The 24,965-nt window shown below is 57.9% G+C and overlaps 1 protein-coding gene across 2 annotated transcripts in view; it reads right to left on the bottom strand.

The window, feature by feature from the left end:
• Positions 1–11,417, bottom strand: part of FRMPD3 (FERM and PDZ domain containing 3) — a 26,720-nt gene extending 15,303 nt beyond the window's left edge. The window contains exons 1-12 of one of the 2 annotated variants that reach the window (XM_021406382.1): positions 8,593–11,417; positions 7,500–7,649; positions 3,407–3,561; positions 3,136–3,238; positions 2,985–3,030; positions 2,805–2,909; positions 1,957–2,064; positions 1,613–1,744; positions 1,379–1,498; positions 1,118–1,254; positions 665–788; positions 498–587 (exon numbers count right to left, since the gene is read on the bottom strand). In XM_021406382.1, the coding sequence (XP_021262057.1) occupies positions 498–587; positions 665–788; positions 1,118–1,254; positions 1,379–1,498; positions 1,613–1,744; positions 1,957–2,064; positions 2,805–2,909; positions 2,985–3,030; positions 3,136–3,238; positions 3,407–3,554 (1,113 nt within the window). In that variant the 5' untranslated portion in view covers positions 3,555–3,561; positions 7,500–7,649; positions 8,593–11,417. The other variant, XM_021406381.1, reaches the window with a different exon arrangement.

The raw sequence follows: 24,965 nt of genomic DNA, 5'->3' as shown, positions 1-24,965 counted from the left end.
CTTGGGTGGGGGTGGGAGGGGAGGATGGCAGAGATGACACTTACATGGAGTCCCCTGGATGGGAGGTGGAGCGAGAGATGGAGATGGAGAGGTGAGGCAGGCAGCGAGGAGCCTATGCAGGTCCTCCGTTCTCCTGTTTGGCTTGGTGGCTTTCCTCCTGCCATGGAGAAAGTGAGGTGGCTTGGGTGAGGGGTGGGGATGCCTCTGATGGAGATGAAGGAACAAGGCGGCAGCTTGAAGAGCCACCAAGCAGCAGTGGGGCTGGGCTCATGGGAGTGGTGAGGCTGAATGAGCTATTCCCTGCCTGGACAAGCAGGGGATGAATGGCCTTTGCAAAGGGTCACTCTCGTCCCAGTGAGACACCAGCCTGCCCGGTGCCGGAGTGCTGCCAAGAGCGTCCCAGCCAGATGGTGTGGATGGGGAGCTGGAGGGATGTGAGCATGGCACTACCGCAGCTGCACCGAGGTGCCAGCACCTCCCAGCCCAAGCTACCGTACCAGTCCCACGGTGCTGAAGAGGACCCCGGCGAAGGTGGGCAGCTCGTTCAGGATCCTCAGGTACTGCAGCTTTGCCTGGGCAGTGGAGACCTGGCCAAACACATCACACCGGCCATCACCACTGGCGCCACGGCCACGTCGTCACCCCACCTGCCTCAAGGGCTCACCTTGGTGCCGCCGGGCTGGTTCTGGTGGGCTTTGAGCTGCTGGGAGAGCGATTTGCGGAGGCTCTTCTCCTTGACGAGCTGCAGCAGGGAGGGAGGCAGGAAGGGCTCCAGACCCCACTCCTTCCTGTGGGAAGATGAGGGGATGGAGACCCAGAGCTGCCCAGCTGGGGCGCCCCACACGCTGAGGGGACAAGGACGGGGTCCCCCACATGCCATCTCCCTCCATCTGCACCCTAGGTGCTTTGTACGGACTGGAGACTACTGGGATGCTGTGGCAGGGCTGAGCCACGGCTGCAAGGCTGGGACTGCGCAGCCACGGTGGCTTCTCCCCGCCTCAGATGCCAAGTGGGAAATCAGCCCAGGTTCCCATGGAGATGCTCCTGGCACGCATCTCCCCCAGCCCTGGCAAGGCTGAGCGCGTGGGCCCTGCGTGTTGCGGGGAGCGGGACTCACTCCACGTTCTTGAGGGAGACCTTCTGGCTGGGCCGCGTGGCCGCCACGGTGATGTAGATGTGGAGGGCAGCCAGCCCCAGCAGCATCTCCGGCTTGGGGTCCATGCCGAAGCGCTCTCTGATCACGTCGTTGCGGCTCTGCGGTGGGGAGAAGCGTCCTCAGAGACCCATGGGGACAGGGGACCTGCCACCCTCCGCTCATGGGGAAGGAACACGTTGAGCGTGATGGGGGGAAGCACCGTGAGGGCATCCCGATCCCTACCTGGATGTAGAGGTACTCGAAGGCCGCAGGATCCCTGCGCAGCAGTTCCACTGGGTCTTTGGGGAAGAAGCTGACACGGAAGAGGCACCTCATGCCGTGGTAGTGTGTCCTCTGCACAACCTGGAGCAGATTGGGCAGTGAGCCTGCGGCACAAGCCCTGAGCTCCATCCTTTGGGAGAGGAGCAGCGCCGTGGGCTGAACCATCCTGACACCCTCCAGCCCCCGGGGGCTTACGTGGGCCAGGGGCTGCTTGTCCTGGAGCAGCAGGAAGCGGTGGCTCTGCTCTGGGCTTGAGTACTCCAGGACCAAGGCGAAGTGCTCGATGTGCCTCAGGGACAGGCGGTCCTGCAACGTCACCATCACGTCCTGCAAACGCCACAGACAGGTTTGGGTGCGAGGCAGCAGCTCCGTCCTCGCTAGGGGGCTGCAGAATGCTTTGCCCCAGGGTGGCTGCTGCGTGGTGGCAGCTTGCAGGCAGCCGAGTGCTGCCACCATGCTCATGCAAGGAAGGAAAAGGCTGAGAAAAATGGAGAAGGAAGGCATCGATGCAGTGCTGGGGGGCAGCAGGGGGGACCCACCTTCACGGTGGTTCGTCCATCGAACGTGAAGGACTTGATCTGCCCGTTCTCCAGGAAAACCTTCAGCACATTGGGGATGAGGAGGAGAGCTTCTTTCTTCAACATGTCCTGGAGGCAGGGGAGCAGGAGGAGGCAGAGGGAACGACTGTCAGTGATGGAGTGGTGACGGCATCCTCTGCTTCCCTGAGTTCCCATGCTCAGAGGCACATTTCCCTTGAAAACCCATTGTCTCTGTGGAGCGTTTAGCAGCACAGAGCTCGAGTGATTCAGCGCTGCCTGATGGAGTCACCTGCCTGCTCCCGGCAGCAGCAGGAACCCAGCAGCACGTTGGCCAAGCACATCCCGGTGGGTGCCAGAGCTGCCCAGCAGGAGGGAGTGCTGGGGGAGCTCAGGGCTGACCCCCTTTCCCTACCCTCCTCTTCCCAGCCCCCAGCCCTTGCACGAGCACAGGCAGTGGGTGACAGCTGATTCTATTTAGCGAAGAGCTTCGATCAGATAATTACTTAATTGATTTTGCTTAAAAATAGAATTTGCTAGAAGTGCTTTGTTTTTTCGGGGGTGGTTTTGTTTGGTTGGTCGGTCGGTTTTTGCACTAGGGCTGCTTAATAAAACTTTCCTGCAATTAACAGATGATGCCACAGAGCTGGAACGCTACCACAGCACAGCAGCTTCCTGCAGAAATGCCCTGGTCAGCCCACCCCTAAAGGCAGCTCCTTCAAAGCCTTTTGCCCTGGGCTTGAAGCCACAGCCCTTCCTTGGGTGATGCTGGCACTGCCCGGGGTGGGTGCAAAGGGGACTTCAGGTGGGAGCAGCTCCATCCCAGGGGGAGAACAGCAGGCAGCACTTACTGGGTCCGTCTCGCCGACCGTCACCTGCTCTGAAAAGCGGACCTTCGCCGGGTTGGACCTCAGCTTTGCTTTCTTGGCTGCGCTGATGAAAGCGGATTTGGGGGACTGGAAAGAGAGCACCAGGTAAATGGGTGTAAATGGTCCCTGCTCCCCCGATGGGCCCCCGCTGCCCGCTCTCACCTGGTGGGTGTGCAGGACCGTGAGGATGATGAAGTCTTTGGCCTTCCTGCGACAGAAAGGAGAAGTGAAGGAGGACGGCTTTGCTCAGCATTCGGCCGTGGCGAGCGCTCAGCCCTCCCAGGGAGGACGGTGGACAAGGTGCTGCCCTCACCTGACGAGCTCGATGAACCTCTCTCTGGGGGCTTCGCTCACGTCCTCATCGTTGATGGCCAAAATCTGGTCTCCTGGCAGCAGTTTGTCCTCAGAGGGGCCGCCTGCCGGGAGAGAGGGTCAGCACTGGCCCGGGGGGGTTATTGCCAGCCAGAAAGGGGGGGTCCCAACCACCTCCAGAGCGTTACCTCTATACATGGTCATGGAGGGACTCTATGGACCCACCAGAGGGGACAGGAGCGTTTGGAGGCGTCCCTCCCCGCACACCCTACCTGCTGCCACTGAGCGCACCACCACGGGCCTCTCGCTGCCGGCCACGAAGCCGAATCCGTAGCGGGGATGGCGCTGGACCGTCACCTGTCGGAGCGTGTCCGAAGGCAGCTGCCCACATTCCATATCATCGCCGCACTCCTCCGGCATCACATGGCTGTGGGGCACGGGGGAAGGGGCAGGATGTAACACACCCCCGCTGCGAAAGCAGCCGTCCCCCCTCACCCCAAGGCCCTCGTCACCCAGAGGACCCCGGCAATGGCAGCTCGGTGGGTGGCACCCTAAGGGTCAATCACATCACCCTGTCCCATCCCAGCATCTCATCCCTGCAACTCTTTCTGTCCCTAATCTCAGGTGCCCTCAGGCACCCCTCGTCCAGGTGGAATCTAATCCTAAAACATCGGGATTAGGGCAGGCTCAGCCCCAGTTTCTCACAGAATCAGGTCTCCATCACCAGCCCTCTTCCAGCTGGGGCCGGGGCCATCTGTGAGCAGGGAGCAGAGCTGGCGTGGGGCAGAAAACCAAAGAGATGAGCATGCCGCTGCATCTGAGCTGCACTCTGCTCGTTCCTGTCCAGACTACTTAGCCTGCTTAAAAAAAATCCTTCCCGGTCCTTTTTGGCAACCCGTCAATTGTTCCGTCTCTTATCAGTTTAGGGTTTGACGCATCACCCGTCTAATCCAATCTGTCTGCTTTTCCAACGGCCCCCTCCTGCTGCCAGCACTGTGTGCAGGCTGCGGGACCAGGGGGCTCAGAGCAGCACCAGGGCATGCACCAGTGGCCACAGACCCTGAGAGGCTCTGAGGGAGCAGCCCTGGTTCCATCCCAGGGTAGGAACCACCAAGGGGACACGGTGCTCCTGCGGGAGGTCCCAATGGGCTGCAGCATCCATGGGGTGCTCCACGCCCCAGCTCCCCCTCTGCGGGCTCTGCGCTGCCTCGTTAACTGCTCTGCTTCTCCCCATGAGCATTTAAAAAAAAAACCAACAAAACAACCCACAATGGTGTGAATCGCACAGTTCTGCCAATTTTCTTAAATGGACGTTATCCAAAGCCATTGTCTGCTGCTGAAAAGCCCAGTGAATGTAACGTCGCATCTCCGGCACGCCTGGCAGAGCCAGGGAGGATGCCTGCGGTTTGCAGGGAGGGAGCAGGCTGCGGGAGACAGCAGAGCTGCTGAGCTGCTGGGCTGAGCAAAGCCCTCCCTGTGCTGCCCCCAAACTGCCCCCAGCAGCCCCCAGCCTCACCCCAGTGAACCCCAGCAGCTTGAGGACCTGAGGATGATGGTACAACTGCAGGCTGGAAACACAGGGATGCTCAGCACGATTGGAAACTGAGGCAGGGCTGTGCAAAGTCATGGGCAAGTCCTGCAGCCACAGCTGCTCTGCTGAAGCTGTTGGGTCCCCAGAGCTGTCGTGCAGCATGCTGTCTGGCTGCAAAGTGGGAACTCTGCAATGCCCCATGGCCGCAGTGCCCGCATCAGCCCCGCTGAGCCTGCAGCTCCCAGAGGAACAGCCACCGAATTACCGTCAGAAAAAGGTGAGCGGGGAAATCTCTGCAGCTTAAAAGGACAAAAGGAGAAAAGCGCACCTCATTCCAGCCATAACCAGGTCTGCCATCCTGTGTTCAAGGCAAGAGGGGAATAAAGCTCTGATACTGACAATAAAACTCCTTTCCTAGGCTCTTAAGCTGCTCCTCTCCCGATAAGACTTTGATGCCGCAGACGCATTACCAGGAAATTAAATAAAAGAGGACCGGTGTCCTCGTGAGCATGACTTATCCACCCTGGTGGAGCAGCAGCGTGCCCACCACTGGGCACAACACGCCTGCCTGGGACCCCAGCTGTGAGCATCCCTCCCATGCTGGGCTGAGGGCACAGCATTTGTTCGCCCTGCACCAGAGTGGTTGCACATCACCACGGAACCTGCCTTCGGCTGCCACGCACCTGCCAGCACTGCTCATTTCCCCCACAGATACAGAGGCGATGTGTGCATTTCTCATTTCCTACTACAATAAATCTCTGCTCCCTCCAAGGACTGGCTTGCTACCTCTGCTTTTAGTGCTGACCAGCAGGATCAGGCACCAGAACAAAGCAGTGCCTGGTCCGAAGCTGGAGCGATGCTCGGCATCTGCATTCGTACTGCATGCAAACAGGATGGCACCACGTGGAAACGCATTCTGCAGCTCAAGGAATAGCTCCTACTCACTGCCACTGAGGAAAAAAAAAAAACCAACAAACCTCTTAAAACAGGCTGGGAGCACTCAGATAGATGTTCACACCGATTTGGTTCAAGTATTCTCACGGAAGGTTAAATTAAACAAATGCTGAAGTGTTTGGCTGGCTCCAGCCCAATGTGGAGAGCGGGTAGCTGTTCCCCCTCACGTGCCTGGCCATGCTGTGCTGGCAGACCCCCCTCATCCCAGCTGGAGGGGGCAGGAGCATCGTGGCACACAGCAGGGTGAGACGGCACCGCCACGTCCCCAGCTCTGGGGAGGGCAGCAAGAGAAAGGTGGGAGGGAAAGGTTCTGAGCCCCTTGCTAGTGGCTGGGTGGGTGCACACTGCACAGACGGAGCTCCAGACCTGGGTGCCAGCTCTCCTCCCCCTTCCTGTGCTGCCACAAACACCCGAGAACAAACAGAGCCTTTGGATTCCCGTCCCTCCTGCTGCAGAGCTCTGCCCGGCTCCTCCATCTGCCGGGCTGCAGTTGGTGAACGGCTTGCGAGGCATGTGGGATCCTGAGCGTGTGTGGAAGAGGCAGGAAATGCCGTGGAATGGGCCAAGAGCTGTTTTACAGGGAGCATATGGCAACTCCAGCCCTGCACGCTCGTCTCCATCCCAGAGGGAGCCCACAGCGCTCCTGCAGCCACAGGATGGGCAGGGCCGGATGGGGACAGCTAAAGAAGGCAGTGACCCTGGGTTCATGTCCGAGTCCTGCAAGGACCTGGCCTGAAGAACTGCATGTGGCCCTGCCACATGGCCCAGGGCTTCATTACCCCACGTGCTCCATCTACAATTGCACTATTGGTGTTAGGAAGTAATTCAAAAACCAGCAGAACTCTTCAGAAGGGCTCACCAGGGTCAGCATCACCGCTGGCGCCGGGTCCGTCCTGAGTACAGACCTGTGCCAAGCCAGGTGCCAGGTGGCGACCATTTGAGGAGAGAAACGCTTGGGTTTTTTAGGGCAGGAACAAGCAGACAGCGAGCAGTGTCCCTAGAGCTGCTGGAGGAGCCAGCGAGGCGGCCAAACGCAGCTGTAAATAAGGAAGCAGCAGACGCAGCTCTCTGCTGCTCAGCCTGCAGCTTCATAAATGGTCCTGGCATCTGGGCGAGAGGCAGAGGGCAGGAGGGAGCTCTGCCAGGTAGGAACTGCAGGAGCTGTGAAAGCACGGCGGGTGGTGGAGGGGGGAAGGCGATGGGTTCACACCCCCCACCCCTCCCGAAGGGAGGTTTTGCCTGCTGCTGCCTGGGTGAGGAAGGGAAGGGGGAGAGGAGCCATTCGCAGAGGAACACCGGTAATTAACAGGAGATACAGCCAACAGAGAAAGCTGCACCCAACCTCCAGAGAGGCACAGGTCAATAGAAAAAGCAGCTTCTGTGCAGGGAGAGGCTGCGCCAACACGAGCCCTGTGAAGTCCTTTGAGGCATGTACAGAAGCATCGCTGGCAATGAGGAGCGCAGCCCCCGTGGCACCTTGCAATGGCAAACGCCCATAAACAGCATTTTCCCCCTCTAAGACAAAGGCTGGGAAAGAAGATGCAGGAGAGGGAACAGGAAGGAGGCTGTAAAGCCAGGCTGACCCCGAGCAGGGAGCCAGCGCCGCGTGGGAACGGGAGGGCATCAGCACAATAAGGTTTAAAACATGCAGAAGGAAGGGCTTTGCCACCCAGCCTGGAACTCACCACCATGAGATGCTGGGGGGGACTGTAAATTCAAGTGGGTGTGAAAAGCAATTTCCAGCTACGAAAGCCCTGAGGCTCAACATCTGCTCCTGGAGCTGCCGCGTTACCGCTTGCCAAAACCGGGGGGGATTTTCCAGCAGGATGAGCCAGCAGGGATGACCCCTCCCCACGCCTGCCCACCAGGTGCGTACCCACCTGCGCGTGTCTGGCCGCTGCCGTGGGCTCCCCGAGGTGCATGCGAGCGTGGCAGGGATGTGGCCCCACGTGCACGAGTCCCGGAGCCTTCAGCAGGCAGCCAGGCCCAAGGGCAGGCGATGGGTGGTGGCACCGCAGGGCAGCTGGTCCCTGCAAGGATGAAGGACATGTGTGTGGGATGGTGATGCATGGGGACAAGCCAGCACCCCGTGCCACCTGAGTGCCTCCCACAGACATCAAGCTGCCTCATCTGCGTGTGTTTCCACACTGCTGCAGACCTTGTTTTCTTATATATGCAAACTGCTTTTACCTGGGGGCTCCCAGTGTTTTCTCCTCTCATTCTTCCCACGATTTTTGGATATTTAAAAGATTTTATTCTCCTCAGCCTCAGACATACAGAATCACCTTGCTGAGAAGAGGATCAAAGCAAAATCCTTCCGAAACACTGTCAGGAGGCAGGGGAGCTGCAGCCATGAGGATGCCAGCAAAACCCTTCCAGTATTTAAAAGGGGATTATAAACAGGAGGGAAACCAGCTTTTTACAAGGGTAGATGGTGATAGGACAAGGGGGAATGGTTTTAAGCTCAAGGAGGGAAGGTTTAGATTGGATGTCAGGGGGAGTTCACAGCGACAGGAGTGAGGTGCTGGCACAGGCTGCCCAGAGAAGCTGTGGATGTCTTGTCCCTGGAGGTGCTCAGGACCAGGTTGGATGGAGCCCTGGGCAACCTGGTCTAGTACCAGATCTGGAGGTTGGTGGCCCTGCCACCAGGGGGTTGGAACTTGATGATCCTTTGGGTCCCTTCCAACCCAAGCCATCCTATGATTCTATGAAAACCCACTGAGCAGATCCCAGCTGGCTGTGGGGGCTGGGATCAGGGCTGTCCCAGCTGGGGCTGAGATGCTGCACTGGCCCCAGGGATGAAGGCAGCACTCCTCCCTGCCAGGCAAAGGCAGTGCCCTCACCGTCCCCATTGATACCCCAATTTCCAGGCTCCCACCTGCAGGCCGAGTGCCCAAAGGGTCCCCCGCACACCCCTTTGTTGTGGCATTGGTTTTCCTTCTCCCTTTCCCTTTCCAGGTCTCATCCACTCACAAGGCGGTGTGGATGCACGGCGCTTGGTGCTCCGGGGGCTGCAGCGGTCGGCGGTCGGCTCGGAGGTGGCACCTCTCTTGGTGGCTCAGGCAGCAGCGTCTGCAAAGAGGGGAGATGGCCCCGTGTCACCAGCAGCACTGCTGGCAGCCAGCCCCAGGCAGTGGTGGCCAGACCCTGGTCTTCCAGCCACGTGCAAGCACCTGAAATGCTCAAAGAGACAACATGGAGCATGCTTTTAAGGGTAAGTTTTCTTCCCTTCCGAAAACAGAAGGGAGAAGTTGGTTTCCAGCCCCGCTGCCGTGACTCTGAGCACAGCGCTGGCTCCTATCCGTCGTGATCCTCATCTGGTGGCCGTGCAGGAGCACCCCGGGTTGCTAAAGGCTCCGAGGCATTTTTCTCTCTGTGACGACTGTGGGAACACAGCCAACAGGCAACACCGGGCTAAAAACGAACACAAGGGGATTAATCAGAGATAAGAAGCAACGAAACGAAATTTTGCAGCACTTTTCTCCTTTACTCCCTTGGCACTCCAGCAGTGCAGTGTGTGCTTTGGGTGAGATACGGTGCCGTGCAGTTAATGCCGATTTTAACCTCGTCGACCTCCACGTTGTACAAACTTGGTTTGTGGCGTGGCTGCAAACCAACAGCGGTGCAGAGCAAGGCAGCCTGCCCCACGCAAGGCACCGTGAGGGTATGTCAGTACTGTTTCCTCCCCCTTATCCTCATTTCCCCTCCTTTTGTGTGCCTGGATGCGAGGCGAGGGACCTGCGGAGGAGCTGGCCCAGAGAAGGATTTGCGGGAGGAGCAATTTATGACTGCGTATGAAGTCCAGGGGGGAGTTAAATAAAGGGTGGAGAGTTATGGATCGCTTCTATGCCATTATCAACAGGGCGCAATCGGTCTGAATGGGAAGATTCAGGAGGCTGTCAGCCTGTCTCTCCCGGCGTGGCAGAAAGCAGCTTGGAAATCCAATCACCCGCTTTCCTTCAGGCCCTCCCGAATCCCAGGACTTTCACTCGGGATTTACGGAGAGCAATTTGCTTGGCTGATGGCTTGCCAGGGCTTCAGGACACCGTCGTTTCCCTCTGGCACAGCACAGCGCAGGGCGGGGAGGGCTGCAGGACGAGCACTGTCCCCGTCCCCCTGTCACCGTGGGGCCACCTGAGGCTGAACGCAGAAGCCCCTGAGATGGGATCACCTCTCCACCTGTGCCAACACTGTCCCTTTGAAAGGAGAATCTGCTCCTTGCAGAGCCAGCCCTGCCCTGTGTGAGGACAAACAGCAGCCACCGCTCACATATCTCATCCTGGAGTGGGGCTGAGGGGATGCTTCCGTGAGCAGCACCAAGCCGAGGGGTGGCTGTCACCCACCCCAACCAACACTACAGTGACAATCCCAGCACACAAGGTCCCTGCCCGCCCTTGCTGGGAGCCCTTCTGAGCTCCGAGGCTCAGTAAAACCCTTGAGCTGAGAGCAGATAAAGGCAACATCACCAAGAAGAACTAAAAGAGGGAAGGGGCGGGGGGAGCTTTGAGCACGATGCTTTCCGCCTGGGGCTGCTGGCGTTTCTAGCAGAGAGGCTTACTGTAGACTTGCTCATAATCTCTTTACAACCTGCAATGAAGCCGTCCCCGGAGCGGGCTCGTGAGCGCAGCGTGCGTCCCAGGTATCCAGCTCTATATTTAGAGGCACAGCCACCCACGTGTGCCGTGTTCCACGTTGTGGTGTGTACAAACGTCGCACCGAAACGCAGCCTCGGGAGACGGCGTCTCTCTGTTTGTCGACAGGAGGCACGCGCAGCTCACCAGCAGCACGCCTCCTCGCCCACCCGTCACCTGAAGGTGGGAACAACACGGGGACACGGAGCTGCTCCTGCGGTGGCACGTGTGCCCACGGTCCCCAAGGGATGCAGGAAGACGTGGTCCCCCAGGGGGATGCAGGCACTCAGAGCACTCCAAGGGATGCGCACACGCTCGGTCCCCCAGGGGGATGCAGGCATCCAGGGGGACGCGGGGGCACGTGGCCCCCCAGCGGGATGCAGGGCTCCAAGGGATGCAGGCAGGCCCAGGCTGTGTGTGGGGCACGTGCCTGTGGTGCCCATGAGATGCAGGCACAGTCCTCTGTGGGACGCAGACGGCCCTTTCCCAGCAAAGCCTGCTCCCCATCACACAGCACATCCACTCCTTACACCAGCTTGGAAACAAGCGCAAGGATGGAAAACACAACCTTGCTTCCAAACCCACAGCAATCCCCAGGGGCCTCCAGGCGCCCAGAGGCCACCTCCAGCCCGCAGCACACATCCCTGACCCAACCACCAGAAAGAGCCATGACTTGTCACCGGGCTGTGCCGCTCCGCAGGCCGCCACGGGGCTCTGTCCCCACCCACAGCCCACGAGGGAGATGGCAGCGTGGCTCCTGCAACGCTCACAGCTCCGTCGTGGCGGATCTCAGCCTTCCTGCTGCGCAGGGATCCGGTGACGCTCCGCGTTCCTGCAGACACCGTAGCAATTAGCTTGATCAGCCCATGCAAATCAGTTTCTATTTGAAACCAGCCGTGTTTCAGCTGACACGCACGGGATTTGCCTCGCCAAGTTTTCACACAGATCAATCTCTGAGGTCTCAGGTGTGAGAGGCGACGGGGACCGGGCCCCCCCCACGCGCACTCTGTGGCCGTGCCAGGGGACAGCGGCTGCTGCGGGCGGCGACAATTCCTCAACGTCGCTGCTCCGGCGCGAGGTGACGTACGTTCCAGAAACAAAGGGGCTCAGGCTCTGAAAAACCATCTCCTGTGGCAATGGATTATGTAATTAGATCATTCCAGTCATTTAGAGGAGCGTTTGGAGAAGTGAATTTACGCAATTTAGCCTCTGGTATCACCCAGTTCAGAAGGAGAGCCCCTCCGAGGCAGCCCGGTTTGAATATGCAAATCCACCATGCACAAGAACATTCATTTTGTAAAATGCAAGCCCTAAAAGCAACGCCGGTTTTCATCCTTTTCTGGCTGACGTTTCATTTAATAGGCGATTAATTTGCCCCAGCGTCCCCAGCAATGTTAACAGCCGCCTCTCCGACCTCCCATAATGCAGCGCCAGCACCTTTCCCCGGTTGGGATTGAACCCAAATCCTCATTATCTGTCCTGTAGCTAACGAGCTCCTCGGGGCAGGGAGCATCCTGATGGCTGTGCCCTGGAGCAGGCTGCTGGCTCTACCAGCGGTGACCGCGCTGCTCCAGCTGTGTCCCCAGTGCTGGCACCGGGAACAGTTCCCTACGGCATGTGAGGGACAGCCACGTCCTCCAGCACCCACTGATAACCCCAAATGGATGGATGACCCCCACAGCTCAACCCTCGGGCCTGACCCCTACAAGGAACAGCACTGGAGATGCCTGAACGCTCCTCAAAGAGGACAGAGGCTCCTGAGCACCCAGGAGAGGCTGGATGGAGGGAGAGGGTGCCCCAGGGGAGCCCAGCCCGCGCCGCTCTCCCCTCCAACCACGCCACTCGCTTCGGTTTTTTTTCCCTCTTCTCTCCAATTCATCTTTTTGACATGTTCAATGATGCTCCTGCAGACTGCAAACAATAGAGACAGAGTTTCAGCCAAGGCAATTTCGGAGCTGATTCAAAGCTCAAATCACCTGGGCATGGAGCAGCCAAGGGCAGACAGCTCAGTGGGGGGGGGAGCAGTGAGGTGCCCCGTCCCCCCAGCACAGAGAGGAAACTGGAGTCTCCAGCCCTCCCCTGCTTGCCCCACGATGTTCTCCAGACCCTGCTGGCACCGTTTCCCCCCGGTGCAGCCCCCTGTCCCACTGGGCGCTGCGGTCTCTCACAGCTGCAGCTCTGTGTTGCTGCCCGCCAGCTCTGTGCACTGCATACCAAGCACCAGCTTTAGCTTCCCCGACCTTCCAGCGCCGAGGAGCAACCCGAGCCTTCCAGGCAGAGATTTTTATTTTTTTCCCCACAGACGCTACGTGAAAGAACTGGGACGGATGGACAGACAGGTGGGGAGAGGCGGGTGATGAGCGGATTTCTGCTGAGCGAATATATCATATCTGAACTCCTAACAACAGGCACAATCCTCAGCATGACTCAGCCTGGGCACACGTGCTGCTTCCCTTCCCCACATCCCCGCGATGCAGCCACCACCCCAAGAGGAGCAGGCGACGGCTGCCACCCTGCTGCCCACCCAATGGCTGGGGCAGGAAGAGCTGAGGCACTGTGTGCCAAAGTGCAGCGTGCACGGAGCAGGGTTTGGAGCTGTGCGGGAGGAGCCGTGTGCGCTGACACCTTGCTTGCCTTGTGGAAGCAGCTGTCAGAGCCCGTCTCGTTCCGGTTCCCTGCCCCGGTAATGTTGCTTACCGTTTGCAGGGCTGCTTTGTGTCTATTTGGTGCTGATGGGGTTTGAGCAGTGGGAGCTTGATGCCAGAGGAAAGCAGAGCCCAGCTGGGCAGAGCAGCGGGAAGCATGGCCCCTCGCGAGCCCACCTCCTGCTGGGGGTCCTGCTCACATCCCCATCTCATCCCCCAGCCAGCTCGTCTGTCTCAACAATACAGACATAGGGCTGAGCATCACCCTGAGAGCGTACCCTCAAACCCACAGCCCTTCCTGCTCCCAGGAATGAGGTACCCACGCTGCCTGTTTACAATATGCGCCGTGGTGCGGGAGCCAGCGACTGACAGCTCTGATGATGGCATGTGAGCTCCGGCTGTCCCGGGAGGACCCATCAGGCTGTCACACAGCATTAGCTGCAACACGGCCCCACGCAAAGCGCTGCAACCTGCACCGCGGGGCCGCCCTGTGCCCTGGGATGTGCCCATCCCCATCACAACGCTTGCTGCCACTTGTGCCCCCGGGCCCTGCAGCATGAAGTACACAGATCTGCTTGCAGCACCACTAATGTGATTTCACCGAGGGCGATTGAAGCAAACCCATTTTGCTGCACGCTGCCAGTGGCTGCGGTGGCAGTGCCTCGGAGGGGTGGTGGTGCGGCATGGCACAGCACAGCAGCCCCCCGGAGCATGGTGCCCATCTGCAGCACCCGTGTTAGCACTGGGGAACATCGCAGAGCTATGCCTTGCTCCTCATCTGCAAGCAAAACCACTGCCTGTGATCCTCACAGCTGTCACCTTGGTGCTTTTGGTGAATGACAATTCACGCCTGCTCACAGAAACGTATCAGATGACTTTGTATGTCCTGAGTTGTACGTGGGAGGAAGGGATGAACTGTGGCCTCGGGAGCTCGCCGCCCCTCTGCCTGCCCGCTCACATCAGTGGGGCTAAGCATTGCTGGCTGCGTGGGCACCTGCTGGGCTGGGGCCAGCACAGGGACAGCTACAGCCCTGGGAGGCCATGCCTGGCTCTGCCCAATGCTCCCAGTTTGGCTGAGAGCACCAAAATCATCCCCAGAGACTCAGACCCATGGAGGTGCCAGTCCACGAGAGCAGCCATGGGCACGGCAAGATGTGTGCAAAGCCTCTACTGCTTCTTACCTCACTGCCCAGATTAAAATCCTTCTGCTAGCCTGTAAAAACAAAGGGAATCAAAACAACGAGAGAAGCCAAGCGCTCTCAGCAGATGAGCCAGTTGGTCCTTAATGCATCCTGGCTGTCAGCGGCGCGTTGTCACGGGAAGATGGGAGCTGTGAATCACGTCACGGCGTGAGGACAGGGATTGGATCTGTCTTGGGGGGCTGAGGGGCTCTTGAGCTGGTTGCCAAGGTGGGGAAGAGTAGGAAGGGAGGTGGCACCCCTCTGCCATGGAGCCCTGCAGTCACAGCATCCCCCACCACACAACACAGGGACAGGAGCCTTGGGTCACAGCTGACTGCAGGGGGAACAGACTGGTGCCTGCGAGGACAGACAGCTCATCTGAGTCACGTGCAATCATTCTTCCACTCGCCACAAAACCAATTATCCTCCTTGTAATTAAAAAGGAGGAGAAACAGAACTCTCTGACTTGGAGCATCTGCAAATCCTGGAGCCTACTGGTCCTGCTGCCCGGCCACCCGCAGCGTGGCTGGCTGCTGCGAGAGGGATTGGCTCCGTACAGCGCGGTGTTGGGTCAGGGGGTATCCGAGGCTACGGGCAATGTGAGAGGTCGGGGTCCGAGGGCAGTGTCCCATTAATGCCAGGGAGGACTGAGGCAGAGGGGACACATCACTGGCAGAGATGCTCCTCGGAGCTGTGCCTGGGCCCATCTCTTACTCCCTATACTGGACAGAGAGACGGATCAGATCCTTCCCAGCCATGAGCAGGGCTGTGCCACACAATCACACACGGACAGCAAGACACCAAGCCCATGGTGTTACTCGCTGCCTCCTTGGGAAGCAGCCTGCACTGGAACTCAAACAGCAAACCACATTTTCCTTAACAGCAGAGCCAGCAGAAGCACCTGAGCCACGAAAGGCATTTCCACCAGCATCCCCTGTAAACAAGAGCCAGGTGAAGGAACGAGTAATGAAGCGCTGCCATCCCAAATGGATCGCTGAGACAGACCGGATGCCAGCGCAACACCTCCTAACCACGCGTCCCAACGTCGCCTTATTGGTTTTGTAAAACCCACACACAGTGCGTCGCGTTCGCCAGCATCCCTGCTGACACCTCATTTGCAAGAATATTGCTGGGGGCAGGTAAACACAGCCGAGTTATTAGTGTCAGCATTATCTGAGACAGTCTAGCTAGGACCTCATCCTGCGTGAGCAGGTAGTAAGAGAAGGCACTGCCACGAAGATAACATCCCCTAAAGGGCTGAGAGGAGGCAAACATGGGCACCCTCCTCTGACAAGAACACGGCAGTGGAGCTGGCACCAAAGAATGCAGATCCAGCCTCTGCACTGAGAGGTGTTCTCCTCCCAGCCTGCACAGACCACCAGCTGAAGGAGCATCACCAGCTTTTCTTCAAAGTGCCCACACAACCAGAGCCTGAGAGCCAGAGCATTCTGCAGGGAGAAGCAGCAAAGTGGCAGGAGGGGAGCCACTGGGGTCATCGGCAGTGCATCCTGCTAATGGGAAGGGGAACTGAGTGTTTCCCAGGGAGCTTAGTGCTGGGATCTGGACTTAGCAGCATCGTTCCTTGGGGACTGCAAAGACAATGTGAACTCCAGGGGGATTAAAACTGAAGAGAATATTGGGGAGTGAGGAGAGGCCAGTACCATAGCAGGAACTGCTTACAGAATTACCTGCCAGGGTTTAGGAAGATAAATGATGCGAGATTTCACAGAGATAAAGCAAGACTTAAGGCATCCAGGGAGACAGTCAGTGTGGAGACATGCACAGCCTCTGCTCCCTGGGGGTGGTCACGCAGGAGTAAGGCTGGAGGCTGGAGCAGGTAACAAATGGGTGCTGAGTTGAACAGCAAAGGCATTCTGTGAGCAATGCCAGTGTAGGGCAGCAGGACAAACTGCTCCTGCTGGCAAGAGGACAGAGGAACAGCACAGCTCTGGAGCCCTCGGTCCCTGCTTAGCAGTCAGGTCAGCCAGTGCCAGCCTGCTGCCTGTGCGAGAACGCAATGTTTTTCTCTTGCAGTCACAAAGCATAGTGGCTTTGCTGCCTGTCTCCTGCCCACAGGCATCCCAGGACCTGCTGGAAGCATGCGTGGGCTTCACGGGAGCAAGCAGCAGAAATAACTCAGGACCAGAACAAGCTGCAAGTCCCTATACTTAATGGGCAGAAACAGCTCATGAGCCTGCAGAGAGCTGGCCGCCCATCAGCCCCATGGCCATGGTCTGGGTACCCCTAGGTACTGCCAGGACCCACGCTTGCTGCTGTTCTCCTGGAAATGTGGCCATTTGAGAGCTGCCTTGGGGGTGAATCATGTTGCAGGTAGCACGCGGACATACTGAGTGGCTGTCACCCTGCCACTGACCCCAGGTACCACATGATGCAGTGAAGTCCCCCACAGAGAGGAAACTGAGGCACAGGTGAAGAAAGGCCTTGTTGCAGGAGGACCACCTCCTAACCTGGCCTCAAAGACAGACTAAGCCCCTCCAGAGTGATGGAATGATAAGCACCTCTTCAGAAAAGGAGTAATTACAACACAACACAGCTTATGCAAATACCTTGGTTACCAAAATGATGCTCCCTGAATACTGAGTAGGAAAGAGCCTCAGTGAAGGAATATTTGTTTAGTCCTGTACTGCATGATGTGCCTTCAGTGCACTGGGATGGGGGACAGGCCCTCCTTGGGCAGCAAGGCTTTAAGAGGACATCCCAATACACCTAGTGTGACAACAGGGAGAGGAGAGTGCTTGGCATTTCATTTTCCTCCCAAAGCACTTCAGAGAAGCGAGCATTGCTCCTGTTTGAAAACTGGGGAAACCGAGGCACAGCAGGACAGATTGTTGTCCAGGAGACCCAGTGGTGCAGAGATGGAGAAGTGCTGCCTCCTTTATTCCCAGAGCAGAGCTCAAACCCCTGCACCACGCTGCTTCCTACACGCACAAACCATTCCTGAACTGGTGAATGCTGATGACCCAACATGAGAGGATGGAGATGCTGGGGCCAACTGTGCGTGGAGAGGAGGTGCCAAGAGATGCAAGACCAAGGAGCTGGGGCAAAACTTCATGGGCTTCTGCAGATCAGCTGGGGTAGCAGAAGCCAACAGTGGCCAGGCAGTGCTGGGGTTCCTTCCACCCTCACCCACCATGCAATGGCTCAGCTTCTCACTGGCTGCCCGGAGCCGTCAGACCCCCAACAGCCCATGCTGTCAGCACACCGGTCCTTGTCCTGCCTGCAGGGTGACACTTGCCAAGTCCCACTGATGTTGCATGGGGAGAAAGGGCAGCCGGCAATGCAGTACATGCCGGCAGAGCCAGCTGCTCACTACTCTTTCCTACTCCCATCAAGCAGAGAAGCCGTAAGTCAGTGGGAATGCTCTTCACATCATCCCCGTGCTGCTGCTGCACGCTCTGACGCCAGGCAGATTTATGGGCGCTGCCAAGCCAGACCGGCAGCCCAGCGTCACATCCCGCAGCACACGGCGGATGGCAGGCAGCAGCAATTTCCCCAAGAGAACGCCTCTGAGCGCAATGATGGCAGCCCTTTCCCACCAGAGAAGCACAGCCCCTTCGCAAGCATTGCAGCCATCGCACCCGCAGCCCAGTCCCACTCGTGAGGCCTGGTCTCGTGTGCGAGGCCTGGTTGCGCCAAGGCCTGGTCCCACGTGCGAGGCCTGGTCCCACGTGCGAGGCCTGGTCCCACGTGCGAGGCCTGCCCCCACCCATGGCCACCTCGCAGACAAGTACAGAATAAGCTCTTCCTCACCCCCCCACACCCTGTCCTGAGCTCACACTAACTCAGGAGAGACAGAAAGATAAATTTGCAGACAAGGTGAAAAAAGCAAGATGCCTCCCGCTAAGCATAAACAAAGAGCGCAAGCACTTACAGGTCCCCGTGGCACCAGCAATCCCATCTGTTACTGATACAACTCCTGTTCCCTCTAACTGCCACGGAGGACTTCTCTCAATTACCTCTAACTCTCTTATCTCCGTCTTTCCAAAATCGGGCACGCTCTGCAGATGCAGCAAGCCTGCCCCAGCTGCCAGCTTCCAGGCACCGTGGAGGGATTTGGGGATTAATTGCTGCCAGCCCACTTAGAGACATCCGTCACTGATGCAACAAGGAGCCGCTACACACTGCACGGTCCCTGGCTGCAGCACAGTGCTGGGACCTCTGTTTGCCCCTAGGATAAACCTGAGGCTGGAGAACTGCACTCACAGCACAAGCGACGGACGGCAGGAGGATATCAGCTCCGCCATACCAGCTGCCCTTTCACGCCTCCCTTTTAGCGCCGTTCCTTTTAATAACTCCACTTAATATTAACATGCCATTACCAGGAGTTCTTTTAGACCAGCAGCCTTGGAGTTGCTTGGAAACTGCTCGCTGCAATGCCTGCAAGCCTCTGCCGAGAGGGCTCGCAGCCAGCCCGTGTCCCGGGAACCTGGCGGAACAACGCTTGTACTCTGCTGACAGCGCTCAAGAACAGGGACAGCGAGGGGGGAGCAGCTGCAGGACGGCCTCATTGCACCCCGAGGCTGGAGCAGGGCGCGAGCAAAACATGCTTGGCCTCGCCAGGTTTATTTGACCAAATCTGGAAACTGAATTCAATCATGAGGAGAAAGGGTTTTGCTGTACATGCATATCTCAGCGTGGCCTTAATGGTGAAGTCACTTACCGACACCTCCGTAATACCCTATGAATAATTAGGTATCTCATCCAATTTATGGCTTACCATAAAACGCTGCCACATTTTGGGAGGCAGTACCTTTTTAATACCATAGCAATGACAAAAAGCATATTTTATTGCAGGAATGGCAGCGTAAGTATATTTATCCGTTGGCTAAGATTCTTCGGTGTACTTCCCTCTCTAATAGTTGTACAAACATATATACATCCCAGATTTATGCCGTAGGATTTTCTATGCTTTGCTTTTTAATTTACATAATATGTGAAATTTTCTGTATAAAATGGAGAAAGCACTGAGCCACCAACACACTCGCATGCATTGAGAGCTCCCCCGTCTCACACTGTTCCCGTTTCCCAGCGGTGCCAGCACTCTGGGGATCCCACAGACGTGCTTGGTACCTGGGCTTTGAGCTCTGTGGCACCAGTGTGGCTGAAGAAAGACAGACAGCAAGAAGGAACGGCTCTCCATCTAGTCCCCTGCATCTTCCCTGCGGGTGGAGGTCTGCCCACAGCCTGACAGCACAGCACTGCTGCACCTCACCCTTGTACACAGATGCAGAGCTGGGCTCATCTCGGCTGCCTCTGGCAAAGCAGAGCAAAGAAAATGCTGCCCAGGTGTTGGGATGCAAGAGGTGTCAGGACAGCACATAGACAGCTCAGGGCAGGAATCCCAAAGGGCAGAAATGTGAGCAGAGCACTGTCAGTGCGGGTGAAATGCGCCGCAAACACCATCCTGCCTGGCACCTTCCTCCATCACCTTGTGAAACACTGCCTTCTTTTTTATGGTTGGTTTTTTTTTTTTTATATATATATATATATATAGTGGAATTAGAAGTCTGATTGATATGAATATGTAACAACACGGCTTTATTAATAGCAGCTGCATTATCAGTTAGCTCCCTGCTATTGGCAAGAGATCTGGGACAATCTGTGGTTTGAAAACTAAAGAGAAACGCAACCCGCAAAGGCAGCAGCAGCGAGATAATTTCATTCCTTTTCACGGTGAGCTGGCCAGGACATCACAAGCACGACGCTCGCTGACACATTGCAAGAGCTCTCCCTGCCCAGCTGCAGGAGCGGGCACTGGAGCTGCTCCACGCAGCGGGGTTGGCAGCCCTGGTGCAGGCAGGAGATACCCCTTGGTGTAGGGGAGCCCCAGGCCCAGCTGCAACCTCTGCAAATTGAGGTCACCCAGTACAGAGCACCGCGCAAATCTCACTGACACGGGTAATAAACTCCCTTCACAGTTTGCTTTCCTTACTACCCCCTCCACCAGCCTGGAGGCTTAAATGAAAACAAGATTACAAAGGAGATTGGATTGGACATATTTCTGGTGTGCTATTTTAGCTGTAAATTATGCCAGCTTCATAAAACCCCAACTGTTCTTTCCCAAGATCCCTGCATGGATTGGCTTGCTGCGATCAGGCGGACTGGGCGCTCGCTGCGGGCAGACGTTGTCTGGAAAAATGCTGAAGGGGTCCAAGCATGATCAAGATGCTGTAGCACTGCACATCCATATGTATCTACACACACACACACACACACGTAGGCATGGCAGCACCCGAGAACTTCCCATGGATGCCGATGAGCTAACTAATGACACGCGCATGCAGGTTTTGCAATACCCAAGCCTTTGGCGATCCAACCCTACAGATCCCCTGTGACATCTCTGCTAATGCTCGGCCCAGCCTCTGCTCCCAGGAGAGCACAGCACCAGGCAGCACCGTGCTGTGCCGGGCTGGATGTGAAGTGTGGGGCAAGGGTCCCCGTGTACACAGCGGGGTGAGCCTGGCTTACTGTGGGCAGCTCCAGGCATGGCTCAGGAGCAGGCTCTGCAGCACCAAAGGCAAAACAGCCACAGCATGAAGTTTGCTAACAGCAAAACTGGCAAGAGCTTTTGCAATTCCTCTCACGAGCAGCACTGCACCTTGGCTGTGCTCCACGACCCTGGAGGACAGCGGCGCTGCCCAAGCACACAGCGCTGCTTTGGGACGAGCCAAGCGGCACTGCCCAGAGCTAAAAGGACAGCAGCTCACCCCACACCACAGCTCCAGCCCCTAGACCCTATCCTACCAGCACCAGCTTCCCCCAGGGTGCTGCAGCCACCGGGATGAGTTCCCAAACCGTGGTGCAGCCGCTGGGCCTCTGTGAAGCAGGGCTCTCTAGTGCGGCTGTAGGGATGCACACAAGGCCAGGAGCACACTGAACACCCCCTGTTCCCCGCTCACTCTGCAATCAACGCAGCTCCGTGCCTCAAGCTCCTTCCCCTCCGTAGCACAGCTCGGGCTGCCCCTCTGCTATCACAACCCTGCTGCTGGCAGCTAGGCAACAGGGACCCGGAGCTGAGTGCCACCACTCCACAGCTGTGAGCGTTCTGCCACCTCCCAGGGACAACAGCCACACCAGGGATGCTGCCCGTGCAGCCCGGAGGAGCCCTCCTCACCCAGTTCCCGTTACCTGGAGGAGGGAGCACCAGCACGCTGTGCCTTTCCCAGCAGCACGTCTGTAATCCTCCCGTGGCTCCACCTGCTCGGAGCCCAGCCAGGTCCCACTGTGCTTTCTGCACATGGCAGCTTGCAGCCCCACCGCCAGCCCTAGGAGCAGGACAAGCCAAACCCTCTCTGGAATGTCAGGTGCACCCTGTCTCAGCCATCCTCCTCTCACCGGCCCCTCCAGGTGTTGCTACAGCACAGCCTCAGCCTTGCACATCTACAATGGCTTCCTCACCTGAAGAACCCCTCTCTCCAGGGTCAGCGACCTTTCGGGAGACCACGCGATTTGTGGGAAGGCCCCTGCACATCTTTTGCTAAGGAAGGACGCAGTATCCTTCCCAGGCACTGCACGCTGGCAGCATCATTAGCTCTGCAACATCACACTGCAGAAAATGAACAGGGTGGGAGCCTCAGACTGGGCAAGACAGCGGATGGATACAAAGGGGTTCGTGCCCGAAGGCCCCCGGGCACCTCGCCGTGCTCTCCGGTAGGGAGCTGCATTCCCATCACGCGGGCACACACGCGACCCACCCTGTGATGAGCAGTCTCCGTGCGGTACACTCTGTGCTGTTCACCACCGGGACTTGGCAGAGGGCTTGTCTGCACGTGTACATATCTATCAATTCAAAACCAGGCTTCCCAGGCAATCAATAATGCTATTTAAGAGATAAATCTCAGTATCGACTGACTGCTGAGGCCAGCTCCTGATTAATTTAAAAGAGAGGCAGGGAGAACGACGAGGAGCTCAGAAGTGTTCCCAGCATCACTGAGCAACCATTCTGCATGCCGAGGCTGTGTCAGGCTGATGTCTTGGAGCCGGGGCTGTGCAAGATGTGGGGCTCCCCCAGACCCCTTGTTATCACCACCAGAGCTGTCACGGTGCTGCTGGCTGCCCAGCCCCAGAGCTGTGCCGTATGGGGGTGGACAGGGCCACAACCTGGTGGACCCGTACCTCTGTCCCTTAGTTTTGAGGCTGGAGGAACCCTGTGGCACAGACACTGTGGATGGGTGATGCCTCAGCCCCCGCAGGCAGGGTGCTGGGAGCGTGCAGCACAGCTCCAGCCATTTCAGGGAGGAAGAGGGACAATTACTGCAGCTCAGCTGCCCTCCTCCTGCTGTAATCTTCAAGACATCACCAGCATGAGGGTCCAGCACCTCTTTTTGATGCCAGCTGTCCCCATGCCATCAATGGCTGCAGCACCCCAGGGAGCAGGGCTCTGCCCCGATGGGATCCATGCCCTGCTCTGAGCAGGCTGAGGGCTCTGCAAGGCAGCTGCCTTCCTTGTTCTTACATAAATGCTTTTTTATTTCTGGAACGTGGCGCCCGTGGGTTGGTGCTGCCCTGGTGGATGGCACTCAGCTCACAGGGATGAACTGAGAGTTTTGCAAGGGACTTCAGTGGAAAGACCCTCAGCGGTGGGCTCAGCAAGCACGGGGCAGAGCCGAGGGCTGGCAGCCTTGTCCTTCAGTGCCAGGGAGCAGCTGCTGAGCAGGCAGTGGAAGCATCCTCCAGGTGGCACGGGGCTGTGATTTGAGGCAAGATCTGATCTCTGCAGATCTGTGAACAAGTCCCAGAGCCTGGCTTGCTGCTCCCCAGCATGCAGGTCAGCCAGCGTGGTCACAGGGGACAAAGCAACACAATGAAATGTGTGTGCAAGCAGTGCCTTATCTCCATCTTGCTTTCTGCTCTGGGAGTCCCCTACTAGACAGGACCCGATGCTAGGAGCTGATGTTCAAAGTGAGGTCTGGCTTATCTCAGCTTACACAGGTGAGCTTCAGAGCTCACTGAGAGCATCGTGCCTCCCTCCTGCCCTGGGAACCCTGAGGCCAACGGGCCCCTGTCCAGACACCCTCCCACCCCAAGCCTTATTGCTAGCAAAGGGAGACAGTCTGAGCCCGCTCCACACCCCAGCAGGTCCTCCCACACCCCCCAGCATACAAAATAGCTGTGGCTTTGCACCTGTTCCATAGGCCTTTCCTTCTCAAACGATCCCAATCCCCCTCGCAGGCAGCTCGCTGCTTGCTCAGCTCAGAGTTGCAGCTGCAGGCAGAGCTCCAGTGAGGCAGAGCCAGCTGCTGGCAGCCAGCAGCACCTGCCCGTGGCACCAGGTGGCTCAGGCCTTCCTGATGCCCAGGGACAGCCCAGGACCCACAGACAGCTCCATACCCTTATGCTGGAGGGCTGCAGCTAGCAGCACCCCACGCAAGCGGGCTTTGCAGTGGCTGCACTCCAGGGTGCTGCTGTGCTAACCAAGCGTGCATCCAACACATTTCCCTGCCAGCCACTCAAACAGCCCAGCTACCTGAGATGGATCCACGCTGGGGCACCCCGAGTGGAGGCGAACACCCAAACCTCGCTGCTGGGGTAGTGGGATTTGCTTCCTCCCTGGGCTTTTCAGCCAAAGAGCCCCGCTGCCTGCCAAGCGCTGCTCCATGCCCCAGCCCCGTGCACATCACCAAAACCACCCGAAACTCTTTAACCAGGGAGGTAAGCCCCAGCAAGCAGCGAGCACACAAGGCTGCAGCTCAGCCACATGCCACAGCTCAGAGGGCAGGAGATGGCCCGAGGCACAGCAGGGCTCTCAGACCCGGATGGGAGTTATTCCCGCTTCCCTCTTTAAAAGGAAAAATAAAATAAAATAAAATAAAAGCCACGTTTTCTTTTATTTCTTAACACAATTTTTGGTCGCTGCTCAGGCGCAGTGGGGAACTCCTTGCCGCAGGATGGCAGCTCAGCATCCCTTGGGCCTGATCCAGAGCTGCTCTTGGCCTCCGGGCAGCCTTGTGCCCAGTGAGGCTCTCACACACTACAAACTGCATCTCAGCCCGTGCTGGTGAGAGCTGGTTTGTCTCCCCTCCCCTCTTCCCTTGCAGAGATGGGGAAACTGAGGAACGGGTCCGTGAAAGGCGGTACAGGGCTATCTGGTTGTTGTATGAAAGGAGAAAGATGCAAGTATTTTCACGTTGCTCTCACCCTGCAGATCTCCTAAGGAGGGAACTACGTCTCTCCACCAGTCCCACTGCTGACAAGGAGGAAAACTCATCCCATCTCAATTGTCCTATAGCAGGGAAATGGGGGAAGAACACAAACAAGCCCCAGACAGGAGCCATGTGCTTTCCCCTGTGTTCTTTCAGCTCAGCTGGGTGCAATCCACAGCAATAAACGCCACAACACCAGGAGAACACAGAGGGCATCGCTGCCCAGGAGTGTGCCAAGGTGACCCAGCAGCAACAGCACAGATCCCGGGTGGGGAAAGTGGGGCTGGGGGAGCAGCACGGATCCCATTCACCCGCCCCCCGCCCGGAGCCCTAAGAGCAGATTCTTCCTCCTGTGCCTCTGGGCTGGGCGGGTACCACCTGCAGATGCACCATCCATGAGCTACAACCGCAGCAGGATGGATGGAAAAGATGCACCCCAGGCTGCGTCCTCCGGTACCCGCACAACATCGCGTCTACCACCGCGCCACGGGGCGACGCTGGGTCTCGCTTCGGCACCTTCGGGGCACCCAAACCCGGGGGGAGCACGGCAACCCCGCAGCAAGGCAGGAGGAAGCAAACCCCCCCGCATAACCTTGGCGCGGGCAGCGAGCAGCGCGCGGCTCGGGGAGCGGAGCGAACTCCTGCAAACTGCTTGAGACAGCAGCGGGCAGCGCGCACCTCCATCCCCCGGCCCCGCGGTTCCCCCCGCCCCCGCCGGGCGCACGG

This window comes from Numida meleagris, chromosome 8, assembly GCF_002078875.1.
Source record: "Numida meleagris isolate 19003 breed g44 Domestic line chromosome 8, NumMel1.0, whole genome shotgun sequence".
Lineage (NCBI taxonomy): Eukaryota > Metazoa > Chordata > Aves > Galliformes > Numididae > Numida > Numida meleagris.
The sequence above is the reverse complement of the archived record's forward strand: the minus strand, read 5'-3'. Positions and strand labels throughout refer to the sequence as shown.